Consider the following 17,288-nt stretch of genomic DNA (forward strand, 5'->3'; position numbering starts at 1 on the left):
ATCCCTAACACATCGGGCTAAGACCTCATCCCTAACACATAGGGTTAATACCTCATCCCTAACACATAGGGTTAAGACCTCATCCCTAACACACAGGGTTAAGATGTCATCCCTAACACATAGGGCTAAGACCTCATCCCTAACACATAGGGTTAAGACCTCATCCCTAACACATAGGGCTAAGACCTCATCCCTAACACATTGGGTTAAGACCTCATCCCTAACACATAGGGTTAAGACCTCATCCCTAACACATAGGGTTAATACCTCATCCCTAACACATAGGGTTAAGACATCATCCCTAACACACAGGGTTAAGACCTCATCCCTAACACATCGGGTTAAGACCTCATCCCTAACACATCGGGTTAAGACCTCATCCCTAACACATAGGGTTAAGACCTCATCCCTAACACACAGGGTTAAGACCTCATCCCTAACACATCGGGCTAAGACCTCATCCTAACACACAGGGTTAAGATCTCATCCCTAACACATCGGGTTAAGACCTCATCCCTAACACATCGGGTTAAGACCTCATCCCTAACACATCGGGTTAAGACCTCATCCCTAACACATCGGGTTAAGACCTCATCCCTAACACATAGGGTTAAGACCTCATCCCTAACACATAGGGTTAAGACCTCATCCCTAACACATCGGGCTAAGACCTCATCCCTAACACATCGGGCTAAGACCTCATCCCTAACACACAGGGTTAAGACCTCATCCCTAACACATCGGGCTAAGACCTCATCCCTAACACATCGGGCTAAGACCTCATCCCTAACACACAGGGTTAAGATTTATTGGAATGGCCTCTTGTTTTGAGCAGTGTTTATATTCCCCCTCTGTTAAGAGGAGCTGTGGCCTATACCACTCCTCCATCCTGCTAACCAGTCACAGTCACTTGAGCAGTTAATTAGCTAGCTGTAATTGTTGTCTCTGCCCAGAAAGGATCTTTTCCTGCTAACTCATTTAATGGGACTTTAAGTCCACCATAGTCATTATGTTCTGAAGCAGGACGTTATTCCCACGCCTCAATCAATAAAGGTTCGTCCCAAATGGCACCCTATTCCCTACATATATAGTGCGCTACTTTTAAAACCAGAGCATCGAGGTGCTATTTAGGACGCAGTTAATGTCTTTACCACAGGAGGTTGGTGGCACTTCAATTGGGGAGGACGGGCTCGTGGTAACGGCTGTTAATGAGTGGAATGGTAGCAAACATGTTTTCAATGTGTTTGATGCCATTTTCATTCACATCGTTTCCAGACATTATTATGAGCTGTCCTCCCCTCACCAGCCTCCTCTGGTCTTTACAATGCAGAGAAATGAGAATATGTCACTGTGTGACACTACGGCTGGTTCCCAGAAACACTTACTAGTCGAAATGCCGACACGTTGTTTTCTGAGTTGTGTGTATGTCCTTGTGTGTGTATGTCCTTGTGTGTGTATGTCCTTGTGTGTGTTAACTCTAGGATGGTCTCCATAATGTGTGTTAACTCTAGGATGGTCTCCATAATGTGTGTTAACTCTAGGATGGTCTCCATAATGTGTGTTAACTCTAGGATGGTCTCCATAATGTGTGTTAACTCTAGGATGGTCTCCATAATGTGTGTTAACTCTAGGATGGTCTCCATAATGTGTGTTAACTCTAGGATGGTCTCCATAATGTGTGTTAACTCTAGGATGGTCTCCATAATGTGTGTTAACTCTAGGATGGTCTCCATAATGTGTGTTAACTCTAGGATGGTCTCCATAATGTGTGTTAACTCTAGGATGGTCTCCATAATGTGTGTTAACTCTAGGATGGTCTCCATAATGTGTGTTAACTCTAGGATGGTCTCCATAATGTGTGTTAACTCTAGGATGGTCTCCATAATGTGTGTTAACTCTAGGATGGTCTCCATAATGTGTGTTAACTCTAGGATGGTCTCCATAATGTGTGTTAACTCTAGGATGGTCTCCATAATGTGTGTTAACTCTAGGATGGTCTCCATAATGTGTGTTAACTCTAGGATGGTCTCCATAATGTGTGTTAACTCTAGGATGGTCTCCATAATGTGTGTTAACTCTAGGATGGTCTCCATAATGTGTGTTAACTCTAGGATGGTCTCCATAATGTGTGTTAACTCTAGGATGGTCTCCATAATGTGTGTTAACTCTAGGATGGTCTCCATAATGTGTGTTAACTCTAGGATGGTCTCCATAATGTGTGTTAACTCTAGGATGGTCTCCATAATGTGTGTTAACTCTAGGATGGTCTCCATAATGTGTGTTAACTCTAGGATGGTCTCCATAATGTGTGTTAACTCTAGGATGGTCTCCATAATGTGTGTTAACTCTAGGATGGTCTCCATAATGTGTGTTAACTCTAGGATGGTCTCCATAATGTGTGTTAACTCTAGGATGGTCTCCATAATGTGTGTTAACTCTAGGATGGTCTCCATAATGTGTGTTAACTCTAGGATGGTCTCCATAATGTGTGTTAACTCTAGGATGGTCTCCATAATGTGTGTTAACTCTAGGATGGTCTCCATAATGTGTGTTAACTCTAGGATGGTCTCCATAATGTGTGTTAACTCTAGGATGGTCTCCATAATGTGTGTTAACTCTAGGATGGTCTCCATAATGTGTGTTAACTCTAGGATGGTCTCCATAATGTGTGTTAACTCTAGGATGGTCTCCATAATGTGTGTTAACTCTAGGATGGTCTCCATAATGTGTGTTAACTCTAGGATGGTCTCCATAATGTGTGTTAACTCTAGGATGGTCTCCATAATGTGTGTTAACTCTAGGATGGTCTCCATAATGTGTGTTAACTCTAGGATGGTCTCCATAATGTGTGTTAACTCCAGGATGGTCTCCATAATGTGTGTTAACTCTAGGATGGTCTCCATAATGTGTGTTAACTCTAGGATGGTCTCCATAATGTGTGTTAACTCTAGGATGGTCTCCATAATGTGTGTTAACTCTAGGATGGTCTCCATAATGTGTGTTAACTCTAGGATGGTCTCCATAATGTGTGTTAAATCTAGGATGGTCTCCATAATGTGTGTTAACTCTAGGATGGTCTCCATAATGTGTGTTAAATCTAGGATGGTCTCCATAATGTGTGTTAACTCTAGGATGGTCTCCATAATGTGTGTTAACTCTAGGATGGTCTCCATAATGTGTGTTAACTCTAGGATGGTCTCCATAATAATACAACCTGTTTATCCCTCTCTGTCTTCTCCTCCACTCTATAATTCTCTGGCAGGTTTTGATCTGTCTCACTGCGAGGATCCCGGGGTGCCTCAGTTTGGGTTCAAAGTCAGCGACCAGGGGCACTTCGCTGGCAGTGCCATCACGTACGGCTGCGACCAAGGTTATTCCCTGCACGGAAGTGGCATACTCAAGTGCATGACCCGAGAGAGAAGAGCATGGGACAACCACCTCCCCTCATGCATAGGTAATCCTGTCTTGTCCCCCTCTTTCTTTCAATCGCTCTCTCTCTCTATCTCTCTCGTTCTATCCATCTCCCTCCCTCCCTCCCTCCCTCCCTCCCACCCTCCCTCCCTCCCTCCCTGTCTCTCTCTCTCTCTCTCTCTCTCTCTCCATCTCTCTCTCGTTCTATCCATCTCTCTCTCTCTCTCTCTCTCCATCTCTCTCTCGTTCTATCCATCTCTCTCTCTCTCCTCTCTCTCTCTCTCTCTCTCTCTCTCTCTCTCTCTCTCTCTCTCTCTCTCTCTCTCTCTCTCTCTCTCTCTCTCTCTCGTTCGTTCTCTCTTTCTCTCTCTCTCTCGCTCTCTCTCTCCCTCTGCATCCTTTTATCTGGCAGCCCATATTAGTATACAGTCCAATCAGACAGTCAACATTGCTGAGCTCAGTGTTAATCCCAGGGATTTAGTCCTACATGATTTCCACTTAATTGGACTGTTGGAAAAACGTTCCGCTTTTCATTTAGTTGGAGAAGACAAATAGCTCTCATGTTTTGTTCAGAATAATTGATCCTTGTGAATGGGGGTGATGCCAGCTGATTCTTTATGTTAAGTGGTCTTGATGCCAGCTGATTATGTTAAATGGTCGTGATGCCAGTTGATTCTTTATGTTATATGGTCTCGATGCCAGCTGATTCTTTATGTTAAATGGTCTTGATGCCAGCTGATTCTTCATGTTAAATGGTCTTGATGCCAGCTGATTCTTCATGTTAAATGGTCGTGATGCCAGTTGATTCTTTATGTTATATGGTCTCGATGCCAGCTGATTCTTTATGTTAAATGGTCTTGATGCCAGCTGATTCTTCATGTTAAATGGTCTTGATGCCAGCTGATTCTTCATGTTAAATGGTCTTGATGCCAGTTGATTCTTTATGTTAAATGGTCGTGATGCCAGTTGATTCTTTATGTTAAATGGTCGTGATGCCAGCTGATTATGTTAAATGGTCGTGATGCCAGCTGATTCTTCATGTTAAATGGTCGTGATGCCAGCTGATTCTTCATGTTAAATGGTCGTGATGCCAGCTGATTCTTTATGTTAAATGGTCGTGATGCCAGCTGATTCTTCATGTTAAATGGTCGTGATGCCAGCTGATTCTTCATGTTAAATGGTTGTGATGCCAGCTGATTCTTCATGTTAAATGGTCGTGATGCCAGCTGATTCTTCATGTTAAATGGTCGTGATGCCAGCTGATTCTTCATGTTAAATGATCGTGATGCCAGCTGATTCTTCATGTTAAATGGTCTCGATGCCAGATTTCTGCTTTATTGCATTGTAGTGTTTTCAAATAATTAACTCATCACGTTTTATTATTTACTTCCTTTTGAGTGATATGAAAACATTTAAATGTCTCTTTTTAGAAGCTCATTGATTAATGCATGTCTAGCCAAATCATCCATACTTGCCGTATTCCATCCCTTCCGTCAGTGATCAGTGTTACATGTGTAGATTGCTGCATTAGGTTCAATCCATGCAAGGCAAGGAGGACAAACTGCTCAAGTTATTAGCTTGAATCTAGCAGGTGTAGTGTGTCTGCAGTGTCTTGTGCTGATAGATTATGGTAAAAATGGACATAAACATTCTGCAGGTGTAGCTACAGAATGGCTCTATAAATGCCATGGAGCTTTGGTTTCTCTATTTAACATGTATTTATTCAGGAATATGTTCTGTGAGCTACTATTGTATTCTTTTTTTATGCAGTGTTTTGGTTGTTAAACAGTGGCTAGCCTAAAGAGCTGGAGCTAACACTTCACTGATAGGAAGTCTTTTATCCAGCTTGAATAACAAATGGTTTTCAACAGGTAGAGAGAGAGAGAGAGAGAGAGAGAGAGAGAGAGAGAGAGAGAGAGAGAGAGAGAGAGAGAGAGAGAGAGAGAGAGAGAGAGAGAGAGAGAGAGAGAGAGAGAGAGAGAGAGAGGATTCTTGTGTATGCAGTCTTTTGGTTGTTTAACAGTGTCTGGCTTAAAGAGCTGGAGCTAACACTGTTTTGACAGGAAGTCTTTTATCCAGCTTGAATAACAAATCATTTTCAACAGGTACAGAGAGTTTATTGTATGTAAAACAGAGAGAGATAGAGCTTCAGAGAGAGAGAGAGAGAAACACGAGAGAGGGACTGCTAATTATCAAAATCCAGAAAAGAGCCGTTAAATTCTACAACCACCTAAAAGGAAGTGATTACCAAACCTTCCATAACAAAGCCATCACCTACAGAGAGATGAACCTGGAGAAGAGTCCCCTAAGCAAGCTGGTCCTGGGGCTCTGTTCACAAACACAAACAGACCCCACAGAGCCCCAGGACAGCAACACAATTAGACCCAACCAAATCATGAGAAAACAGAAAGATAATTACTTGACAAATTGGAAGGAATTTACAAAAAAACAGAGCAAACTGCAATGCTATTTGGCCCTAATCAGAGAGTAGAATACCTGACCAACATGACTGACCCCAAATTAAGGAAAGCTTTGACTATGTACAGACTCAGTGAGCATAGCCTTGCTATTGAGAAAGGCCGCCGTAGGCAGACCTGGCTCTCAAGAGAAGACAGGCTATGTGCACACTGCCCACAAAATGAGGTGGAAACTGAGCTGCACTTCCTAACCTCCTGCCCAATGTAGGACCATATTAGAGACACATATTTCCCTCAGATTACACAGATCTTCAAAGAATTCGAAAACAAATCAAATTTTGATAAGCTCCCATATCTACTGGGTGAAATACCACAGACTGCCATCACAGCAGCAAGATGTGTGACCTGTTGGCACAAGAAAAGGGCAACCAGTGAAGAAAAACACCATTGTTAATACAACCTATATTTATGTTTATTTATTTTCCCTTCTGTACTTTAACTATTTGCACATCCTTACAACACTGTACATAGAAATGCCTCTATTCTTTTGGAACTTTTGTGAGTGTAATGTTTACTGTACATTTTTATTGTTTATTTCACTTTTGTTTATTATCTATTTCACTTGCTTTGGCGATGTACACATATGTTTCCCATGCCAATAAAGCCCCTTAAATTGAAATTGAGAGAGAGAGAGAGAGAGAGAGAGAGAGAGAGAGAGAGAGAGAGAGAGAGAGAGAGAGAGAGAGAGAGAGAGAGAGAGAGAGAGACAGAGAGACAGAGAGACAGAGAGACAGAGAGACAGAGAGAGAGAGAGAGAGAGAGAGAGACAGAGAGACAGAGAGAGAGACAGAGAGACAGAGAGAGAGACAGAGAGACAGAGAGACAGAGAGAGAGAGAGGATTCTTGTGTATGCAGTCTTTTGGTTGTTTAACAGTGTCTGGCTTAAAGAGCTGGAGCTAACACTGTTTTGACAGGAATTATTTTATCCAGCTTGAATAACAAATCATTTTCAACAGGTACAGAGAGTTTATTGTATGTAAAACAGTGAGAGATAGAGCTTCAGAGAGAGAGAGAAACACGAGAGAGGGACTGCTAATTATCAAAATCCAGAAAAGAGCCGTTAAATTCTACAACCACCTAAAAGGAAGTGATTACCAAACCTTCCATAACAAAGCCATCACCTACAGAGAGATGAACCTGGAGAAGAGTCCCCTAAGCAAGCTGGTCCTGGGGCTCTGTTCACAAACACAAACAGACCCCACAGAGACCCAGGACAGCAACACAATTAGACCCAACCAAATCATGAGAAAACAAAAAGATAATTACTTGACAAATTGGAAGGAATTTACAAAAAAACAGAGCAAACTAGAATGTTATTTGGCAGAATACCTGACCAACATGACTGACCCCAAATTAAGGAAAGCTTTGACTATGTACAGACTCAGTGAGCATAGCCTTGCTATTGAGAAAGGCCGCCGTAGGCAGACCTGGCTCTCAAGAGAAGACAGGCTATGTGCACACTGCCCACAAAATGAGGTGGAAACTGAGCTGCACTTCCTAACCTCCTGCCCAATGTAGGACCATATTAGAGACACATATTTCCCTCAGATTACACAGATCTTCAAAGAATTCGAAAACAAATCAAATTTTGATAAGCTCCCATATCTACTGGGTGAAATACCACAGACTGCCATCACAGCAGCAAGATGTGTGACCTGTTGGCACAAGAAAAGGGCAACCAGTGAAGAAAAACACCATTGTTAATACAACCTATATTTATGTTTATTTATTTTCCCTTCTGTACTTTAACTATTTGCACATCCTTACAACACTCTACATAGAAATGCCTCTATTCTTTTGGAACTTTTGTGAGAGTAATGTTTACTGTACATTTTTATTGTTTATTTCACTTTTGTTTATTATCTATTTCACTTGCTTTGGCGATGTACACATATGTTACCCATGCCAATAAAGCCCCTTAAATTGAAATTGAGAGAGAGAGAGAGAGAGAGAGAGAGAGAGAGAGAGAGAGAGAGAGAGAGAGAGAGAGAGAGAGATGTTGATGAGATGGCTTCCTTACCACTTCGATACCTGTTATGGTTCTGTTGTTAGATTATGTCATTTATCCAATAATGAAATGTGGATAGTTTGTCAGCGATGTTGATGATAACCAGGACAATAGCTGAGAAATTCATATGTGCAGTGGTGAGTCTCTCTCCCACAGACCAGGACCAGGCACATTTATATTTTCTGGACAGTCTTTTAAAGGTAATTAATGGCGTCATTAAGAGGCATAATTTAGGCGAAACACGTTTTGCATTTCTAAGTACTTTAGGTACTGTTGTCTACCGCACACCATTCCATTACCAGGTACAAGGAGAAAGGGGCTTTACTCCAGGCAAGGATTTACTAACTGCTAGTCATTTGTATTCAGATCTCTATTCTGTTTTTGTTTTCTCTGTGTTGAATAACTGGGAATAGTCTGATTTGAGAAGTCTGGCAGGTGTGTATGCATGTATTTTCTTTAATACATTTTCCCTCAAGGGAAATGTTCTGTTGTTTAGATGTTGGATGTTGACAAGGTCGGATGACCTGTTAGTGACCTGTTTTTGGTGTGTGTGTGTGTGTGTGTGTGTGTTTCTGTGTGCGTGTGTGTGCCTGCAGCGGAGTGTGGCGGTAGGTTCAAAGGTGAGTCTACAGGGCGCATCCTGTCTCCTGGATATCCCTTTCCTTACGACAACAACCTGCGCTGTACCTGGACCATCACAGTCAACTCTGGCAACATCGTCAGGTAGCTACTTCAAATATAGAATTGGAATTGAATATTATCTTCTTACCACAAAACTAATAGGCAAATTGGGGTACCCTTGTCTGGTACCATACAGAACAATTTCTAAATTAATTTCTTACAAAAGAGTCCTGCTGTTGTTTCAGATAACATCATGTCAAATATTTACTTACTTTGATTATTTCATTATGATTCATAATGCACAGTACGCATCAGAGTTTCCCTTAGCCGGTAATTGCCGGCTTTTGACTGATTAAAAAAATAAATAAGAAAAGCCGATAAGTAATTGTTGCAAGCCAAATTGAGTGGGAGAAAAAAAACAATCCCATTGCAAAACATTGCTTTGTATTCATTGTTGGAAATATCAGTCGATGGAAATACATTTGACCGGCATGCTTATCGGTCTATAGGTTAATTTGCAACATGTGTATAATTAAATTGGGGCGTGTGTATTTTCGTTAGTCATCATGTTTCTTATTTATCTCATGAGCACAGCATACAGAGCCTATTTTGATCTGATTATCACTTGTCAGACAGCTCCAGGTCCTGCAGCTCCTCAGCTCGTTGCTCCTGGCAATATCCGACCATAGAAACGCGCAAACAGTTATTTTATAAAGACTTCCTCATATGCCATTGTAACCAACATTTCTCTCCTGTTCTATAGTTTTTTTTTTTATAAGCGTTCTTTCATTTGTTCAGAAGTTAAAGACACAATCCTAGTCTTATTAGCAACCCATCCTAGTTGATGCATCTTTAGATCTCCCCCTCTTTCTTAGTTTATAACTGAGATCTCTGTCACATTTGAAACCGTTCACATCAGGGTGCGCTGTTAAGAATGGTGTTTTTCCCACGAATTGTATTTTAGGAAAATGTTTGAAAGTGATGTTTTATTGGTCAGCTTCATTACAGGAAGTTTTACACGTTCTATAAAGATGAATTACCATAATCTAAATATGATTTCTGTCATTCATTCTGAGTACCGTGTGATGGACAGCCTAATGGGTTACGCCAACCAAATGATTATGGGTCAGATAATTTACTAAAAATGTCCGGTAAATTAAAATCTTCCCAGTCACCTTGTCCGCCGGCACATTTTGCACAACGAAAACCCTGGTACTCATCTCCCTTTTTACCATGAAATTAAAATGAATTATTATAAAAAAAATTTAAATGGGGCATCCTTGTCTGTTACCTCACATATCAGTGCATTACAAAACATAGCCATCTGCATTTCCAGATATTGTTATTACTTAGTCAGAACCATGTAATTAAAGATTCAAAATACACAGTTGGTGACTGCCTGTAGAGGTACTGTATGCCTGTAGCCGCCTGACTGTGGACTTGGTTTGTCTCATCGGATCCCGGTCCTTCCCAACTAGCCCTCCAGTTCCTGGCACCAGTCAAATGGAGGATGTGAATAGTTTTCACATGGTTTGTCCTGCCAGACATAGGCGATAGAGTAAACAGAAAATGCGCACAACCTCAAGCGAATACAAATAGAATATGAAGAATTTATGATTTGAAATTGGTGTTGTCTTGGCCAAATCTGGTTTATGTTTCATCCGATTTAAATCCCTTCCTCCCTAAGCCTCCAGTTCCTGGCGTTCGACACGGAGGCATCTCACGACATCCTGGAGGTTTGGGACGGACCAGCAGAAAATGAGATGTCTCTGAGGGAGGTGTCTGGCTCCCTGCTCCCCGAGGGGATTCACAGCACCCTCAACGTCGTCACCATTCAGTTCCAGACTGACTTCTACATCACCAAGTCTGGCTTCGCCATCGACTTCTCAAGTGAGTGTTTCAAGAAAATACCTGTCCGTTTCTTGAGTGACAAGAAAGAATAGCATTTATTTATTCTATTTACCTTCAACTCTGTAATAGTTGGTCTCATATGAACTGGGAAGCCAACTGGTCTCATATGTCTGCTGCGTGTCCTTCAGCTGTTGTGTAATGTCATGTCTGCTGTGTGTCCTTCAGCTGTAGTATAATGTCATGTCTACTGTGTATCCTTCAGCTGTTGTGTCATGTCATGTCTGCTGTGTGTCCTTCAGCTGTTGTGTCATGTCATGTCTGCTGTGTGTCCTTCAGCTGTTGTGTAATGTCATGTCTGCTGTGTGTCCTTCAGCTGTAGTATAATGTCATGTCTACTGTGTATCCTTCAGCTGTTGTGTCATGTCATGTCTGCTGTGTGTCCTTCAGCTGTTGTGTCATGTCATGTCTGCTGTGTGTCCTTCAGCTGTTGTGTAATGTCATGTCTGCAGTGTATCCTTCAGCTGTTGTGTCATGTCATGTCTGCTGTGTGTCCTTCAGCTGTTGTGTCATGTCATGTCTACTGTGTATCCTTCAGCTGTTGTGTCATGTCATGTCTGCTGTGTGTCTTTCAGCTGTTGTGTCATGTCATGTCTGCTGTGTGTCCTTCAGCTGTTGTGTCATGTCATGTCTGCTGTGTGTCCTTCAGCTGTTGTGTCATGTCATGTCTGCTGTGTGTCTTTCAGCTGTTGTGTCATGTCTGCTGTGTGTCCTTCAGCTGTTGTGTAATGTCATGTCTGCTGTGTATCCTTCAGCTGTTGTGTCATGTCATGTCTGCTGTGTGTCCTTCAGCTGTTGTGTCATGTCATGTCTGCTGTGTGTCCTTCAGCTGTAGTATAATGTCATGTCTGCTGTGTGTCCTTCAGCTGTTGCGTAATGTCATGTCTGCTGTGTGTCTTTCAGCTGTTGTGTCATGTCATGTCTGCTGTGTGTCCTTCAGCTGTTGTGTCATGTCATGTCTGCTGTGTGTCCTTCAGCTGTTGTGTCATGTCATGTCTGCTGTGTGTCCTTCAGCTGCAGTATAATGTCATGTCTACTGTGTATCCTTCAGCTGCAGTATAATGTCATGTCTGCTGTGTGTCCTTCAGCTGCAGTATAATGTCATGTCTGCTGTGTGTCCTTCTGCTGCAGTATAATGTCATGTCTGCTGTGTGTCCTTCAGCTGCAGTATAATGTCATGTCTGCTGTGTATCCTTCAGCTGCAGTATAATGTCATGTCTGCTGTGTGTCCTTCAGCTGCAGTATAATGTCATGTCTGCTGTGTGTCCTTCAGCTGCAGTATAATGTCATGTCTGCTGTGTGTCCTTCAGCTGCAGTATAATGTCATGTCTGCTGTGTGTCCTTCAGCTGCAGTATAATGTCGTGTGCTGTGTGTCCTTCAGCTGCAGTATAATGTCATGTCTGCTGTGTGTCCTTCAGCTGTAGTATAATGTCATGTCTGCTGTGTGTCCTTCAGCTGCAGTATAATGTCGTGTGCTGTGTGTCCTTCAGCTGCAGTATAATGTCGTGTGCTGTGTGTCCTTCAGCTGCAGTATAATGTCATGTCTGCTGTGTGTCCTTCAGCTGCAGTATAATGTCATGTCTGCTGTGTGTCCTTCAGCTGCAGTATAATGTCATGTCTGCTGTGTGTCCTTCAGCTGCAGTATAATGTCATGTCTGCTGTGTGTCCTTCAGCTGCAGTATAATGTCATGTCTGCTGTGTGTCCTTCAGCTGCAGTATAATGTCATGTCTGCTGTGTGTCCTTCAGCTGCAGTATAATGTCATGTGCTGTGTGCCTCCAGGTTCAGTGGCGACAGCCTGCAGAGATCCAGGCATGCCTATGAACGGCAGTCGTAACGGAGAGGGGAGAGAACCAGATGACACGGTGACCTTTTCCTGTGATCCAGGATATGAGCTGCAGGGAGAGAGCAAGATCACCTGCATCCAGGTGGACAACAGATACTACTGGCAGCCCAGCCCTCCCAGCTGCATTGGTGAGGATTTACTACTGTACTGTACTGATCTATACTATACTGATCTATACTATACTGATCTATACTATACTGATCTATACTATACTGATCTACACTATACTGATCTACATTAAATTTAACTGGTTTATCAGCCCTCCCAGCTATATTGGTGGGGCTGTACATTAAATATAACTGGTTTATCAGCCCTCCCAGCTGTATTGGTGAGGCTGTACATTAAATATAACTGGTTTATCAGCCCTCCCAGCTGTATTGGTGGGGCTGTACATGAAATATAACTGGTTTATCAGCCCTCCCAGCTGTATTGGTGGGACTGTACATGAAATATAACTGGTTTATCAGCCCTCCCAGCTGTATTGGTGGGGCTGTACATTAAACGCTACAGGGAATATAACTTTGGTTGTTCTGTTTGCATCGGAAGGGGTTTGAAAGACAGGCTCCTGGAAATTGAACGAGGGGTTATTCTGTATAACATCACGACGAGAGTTATTCTGTCCTCAGGCTGTATCAGCGAGCCTTTAAATGTCAGGTCTTCCTTCTAAAAGAGGTCTTCTGACCTCACTGGGACTTCCTGGATAAATAAAGGATAAATCAAATAAAAACATCTATGATAAAATAATATATATATATATATATATATTACTACTAGGAATATAACTGTGTTTATTCTGCGCACCTTTCTGCAATAGTGGGGCTTTAAAAGGTCCTTTTTCAACCCAGTTTTGGTGAATCCCTGAGGATTTGGTTGAGAAAGGCTGCTGCTAATGAAACACTACAGGTGATAAAACAGGGGTCAGTCTACTAACTGTATTAATGAAACACTACAGGGGATATAACAGGGGTCAGTCTACTAACTGTATTAATGAAACACTACAGGGGATATAACAGGGGTCAGTCTGTCCTACTAACTGTATTAATGAAACACTACAGGGGATATAACAGGGTTCAGTCTGTCCTACTAACTGTATTAATGAAACACTACAGGGGATATAACAGGGGTCAGTCTACTAACTGTATTAATGAAACACTACAGGGGATAAAACAGGGTTCAGTCTGTCCTACTAACTGTATTAATGAAACACTACAGGGGATATAACAGGGGTCAGTCTGTCCTACTAACTGTATTAATGAAACACTACAGGGGATATAACAGGGGTCAGTCTGTCCTACTAACTGTATTAATGAAACACTACAGGGGATATAACAGGGGTCAGTCTGTCCTACTAACTGTATTAATGAAACACTACAGGGGATATAACAGGGGTCAGTCTACTAACTGTATTAATGAAACACTACAGGGGATAAAACAGGGGTTAGTCTGTCCTACTAACTGTATTAATGAAACACTACAGGGGATATAACAGGGGTCAGTCTGTCCTACTAACTGTATTAATGAAACACTACAGGGGATATAACAGGGGTCAGTCTGTCCTACTAACTGTATTAATGAAACACTACAGGGGATATAACAGGGGTCAGTCTGTCCTACTAACTGTATTAATGAAACACTACAGGGGATAAAACAGGGGTCAGTCTGTCCTACTAACTGTATTAATGAAACACTACAGGGGATATAACAGGGGTCAGTCTACTAACTGTATTGGTGACACGTACAAATTACACCCTACTAGGGATATTTTCTAGTTTTATTATTATGTCTGAAAACCACCGGTATGATTAAAGGGGTTAACAGTACCAAGACTTATTAAACCACCGGTATGATTAAAGGGGTTAACAGTACCAAGACATATTAAACCACCGGTATGATTAAAGGGGTTAACAGTACCAAGACATATTAAAACCACCGGTATGATTAAAGGGGTTAACAGTACCAAGACATATTAAACCACCGGTATGATTAAAGGGGTTAACAGTACCAAGACATATTAAACCACCGGTATGATTAAAGGGGTTAACAGTACCAAGACATATTAAACCACCGGTATGATTAAAGGGGTTAACAGTACCAAGACATATTAAACCACCGGTATGATTAAAGGGGTTAACAGTACCAAGACATATTAAAACCACCGGTATGATTAAAGGGGTTAACAGTACCAAGACATATTAAACCACCGGTATGATTAAAGGGGTTAACAGTACCAAGACATATTAAACCACCGGTATGATTAAAGGGGTTAACAGTACCAAGACATATTAAACCACCGGTATGATTAAAGGGGTTAACAGTACCAAGACATATTAAACCACCGGTATGATTAAAGGGGTTAACAGTACCAAGACATATTAAAACCACCGGTATGATTAAAGGGGTTAACAGTACCAAGACATATTAAACCACCGGTATGATTAAAGGGGTTAACAGTACCAAGACATATTAAACCACCGGTATGATTAAAGGGGTTAACAGTACCAAGACATATTAAACCACCGGTATGATTAAAGGGGTTAACAGTACCAAGACATATTAAACCACCGGTATGATTAAAGGGGTTAACAGTACCAAGACATATTAAACCACCGGTATGATTAAAGGGGTTAACAGTACCAAGACATATTAAACCACCGGTATGATTAAAGGGGTTAACAGTACCAAGACATATTAAAACCACCGGTATGATTAAAGGGGTTAACAGTACCAAGACATATTAAACCACCGGTATGATTAAAGGGGTTAACAGTACCAAGACATATTAAACCACCGGTATGATTAAAGGGGTTAACAGTACTGTGACCAAGACATATTAAACCACCGGTATGATTAAAGGGGTTAACAGTACCAAGACATATTAAACCACCGGTATGATTAAAGGGGTTAACAGTACCAAGACATATTAAACCACCGGTATGATTAAAGGGGTTAACAGTACCAAGACATATTAAACCACCGGTATGATTAAAGGGGTTAACAGTACCAAGACATATTAAAACCACCGGTATGATTAAAGGGGTTAACAGTACCAAGACATATTAAACCACCGGTATGATTAAAGGGGTTAACAGTACCAAGACATATTAAACCACCGGTATGATTAAAGGGGTTAACAGTACCAAGACATATTAAACCACTGGTATGATTAAAGGAGTTAACAGTACCAAGACATATTAAACCACCGGTATGATTAAAGGGGTTAACAGTACTGTGACCAAGACATATTAAAACCACTACATTGTGTTGTACTGTATGCTTTGAACATGGTGTGTGTGTGTGTGTTTCTCCAGCTCCCTGTGGAGGTAATGTAACGGGATCATCAGGATTCATCCTCTCTCCCAACTTCCCCCTCCCCTACCCGCACAGCAAAGACTGTGATTGGCTGATCGCTGTCCACTCAGACTACGTCATATCGCTGGCTTTTATCAGGTAAGGAATGAATGAATGAATTAATGAATGAATGAATAAATGAACGAATAAATGAATGAATAAATGAATGAATGAATGAATAAATGAATGAATGAATAAATAAATGAATGAATGAATGCATAAATGAATGAATGAATAAATAAAAGAATGAATGAATGAATGAATGAATGAATGAATGAATGAATGAATGAATGAATGAATGAATGAATGATTCCATTCAGGTAATCTTCTGAACTGAAACACACCAGAAAGAGGAACAGCTGAGAGCAGAGGGTGTCTGCAGTGTGTTAGCGATCGCCTGCTGGGTGTTGATGAACTGTGGGTGGATTCAACATGTAGAATCATCAGGAAATTAAAGTGACATTTGACAGCCGATGTTACTGTGGTCTGGCGTTCCTCTCTACTGGTATCTGAGTCTGGTTCCTCTCAGGGTTTCTTCCTTTCATGGAGGTGATGGCCTTGGTATCTGAGTCTGGTTCCTCTCAGGGTTTCTTCCTTTCATGGAGGTGATGGCCTTGGTATCTGAGTCTGGTTCCTCTCAGGGTTTCTTCCTTTCATGGAGGTGATGGCCTTGGTATCTGAGTCTGGTTCCTCTCAGGGTTTCTTCCTTTCATGGAGGTGATGGCCTTGGTATCTGAGTCTGGTTCCTCTCTGGGTTTCTTCCTTTCATGGAGGTGATGGCCTTGGTATCTGAGTCTGGTTCCTCTCAGGGTTTCTTCCTTTCATGGAGGTGATGGCCTTGGTATCTGAGTCTGGTTCCTCTCAGGGTTTCTTCCTTTCATGGAGGTGATGGCCTTGGTATCTGAGTCTGGTTCCTCTCAGGGTTTCTTCCTTTCATGGAGGTGATGGCCTTGGTATCTGAGTCTGGTTCCTCTCAGGGTTTCTTCCTTTCATGGAGGTGATGGCCTTGGTATCTGAGTCTGGTTCCTCTCTGGGTTTCTTCCTTTCATGGAGGTGATGGCCTTGGTATCTGAGTCTGGTTCCTCTCAGGGTTTCTTCCTTTCATGGAGGTGATGGCCTTGGTATCTGAGTCTGGTTCCTCTCAGGGTTTCTTCCTTTCATGGAGGTGATGGCCTTGGTATCTGAGTCTGGTTCCTCTCAGGGTTTCTTCCTTTCATGGAGGTGATGGCCTTGGTATCTGAGTCTGGTTCCTCTCTGGGTTTCTTCCTTTCATGGAGGTGATGGCCTTGGTATCTGAGTCTGGTTCCTCTCAGGGTTTCTTCCTTTCATGGAGGTGATGGCCTTGGTATCTGAGTCTGGTTCCTCTCAGGGTTTCTTCCTTTCATGGAGGTGATGGCCTTGGTATCTGAGTCTGGTTCCTCTCAGGGTTTCTTCCTTTCATGGAGGTGATGGCCTTGGTATCTGAGTCTGGTTCCTCTCAGGGTTTCTTCCTTTCATGGAGGTGATGGCCTTGGTATCTGAGTCTGGTTCCTCTCTGGGTTTCTTCCTTTCATGGAGGTGATGGCCTTGGTATCTGAGTCTGGTTCCTCTCAGGGTTTCTTCCTTTCATGGAGGTGATGGCCTTGGTATCTGAGTCTGGTTCCTCTCAGGGTTTCTTCCTTTCATGGAG

General features: G+C 42.1%; 1 protein-coding gene across 1 annotated transcript in view; it reads left to right on the forward strand.

Moving 5' to 3' along the window:
* The window catches only part of LOC106592657 (CUB and sushi domain-containing protein 3), a 369,408-nt gene that overhangs the window by 69,938 nt on the left and 282,182 nt on the right, over window positions 1-17,288 (forward strand). Inside the window, 5 exon segments of the mRNA XM_082968525.1 lie at window positions 3,263-3,454; window positions 8,493-8,619; window positions 10,205-10,407; window positions 12,208-12,399; window positions 15,580-15,718. Coding sequence (XP_082824651.1) covers window positions 3,263-3,454; window positions 8,493-8,619; window positions 10,205-10,407; window positions 12,208-12,399; window positions 15,580-15,718 — 853 coding nt within the window.

Source organism: Salmo salar, chromosome 02 (assembly GCF_965601325.2).
Source record: "Salmo salar chromosome 02, fSalSal1, whole genome shotgun sequence".
NCBI lineage: Eukaryota > Metazoa > Chordata > Actinopteri > Salmoniformes > Salmonidae > Salmo > Salmo salar.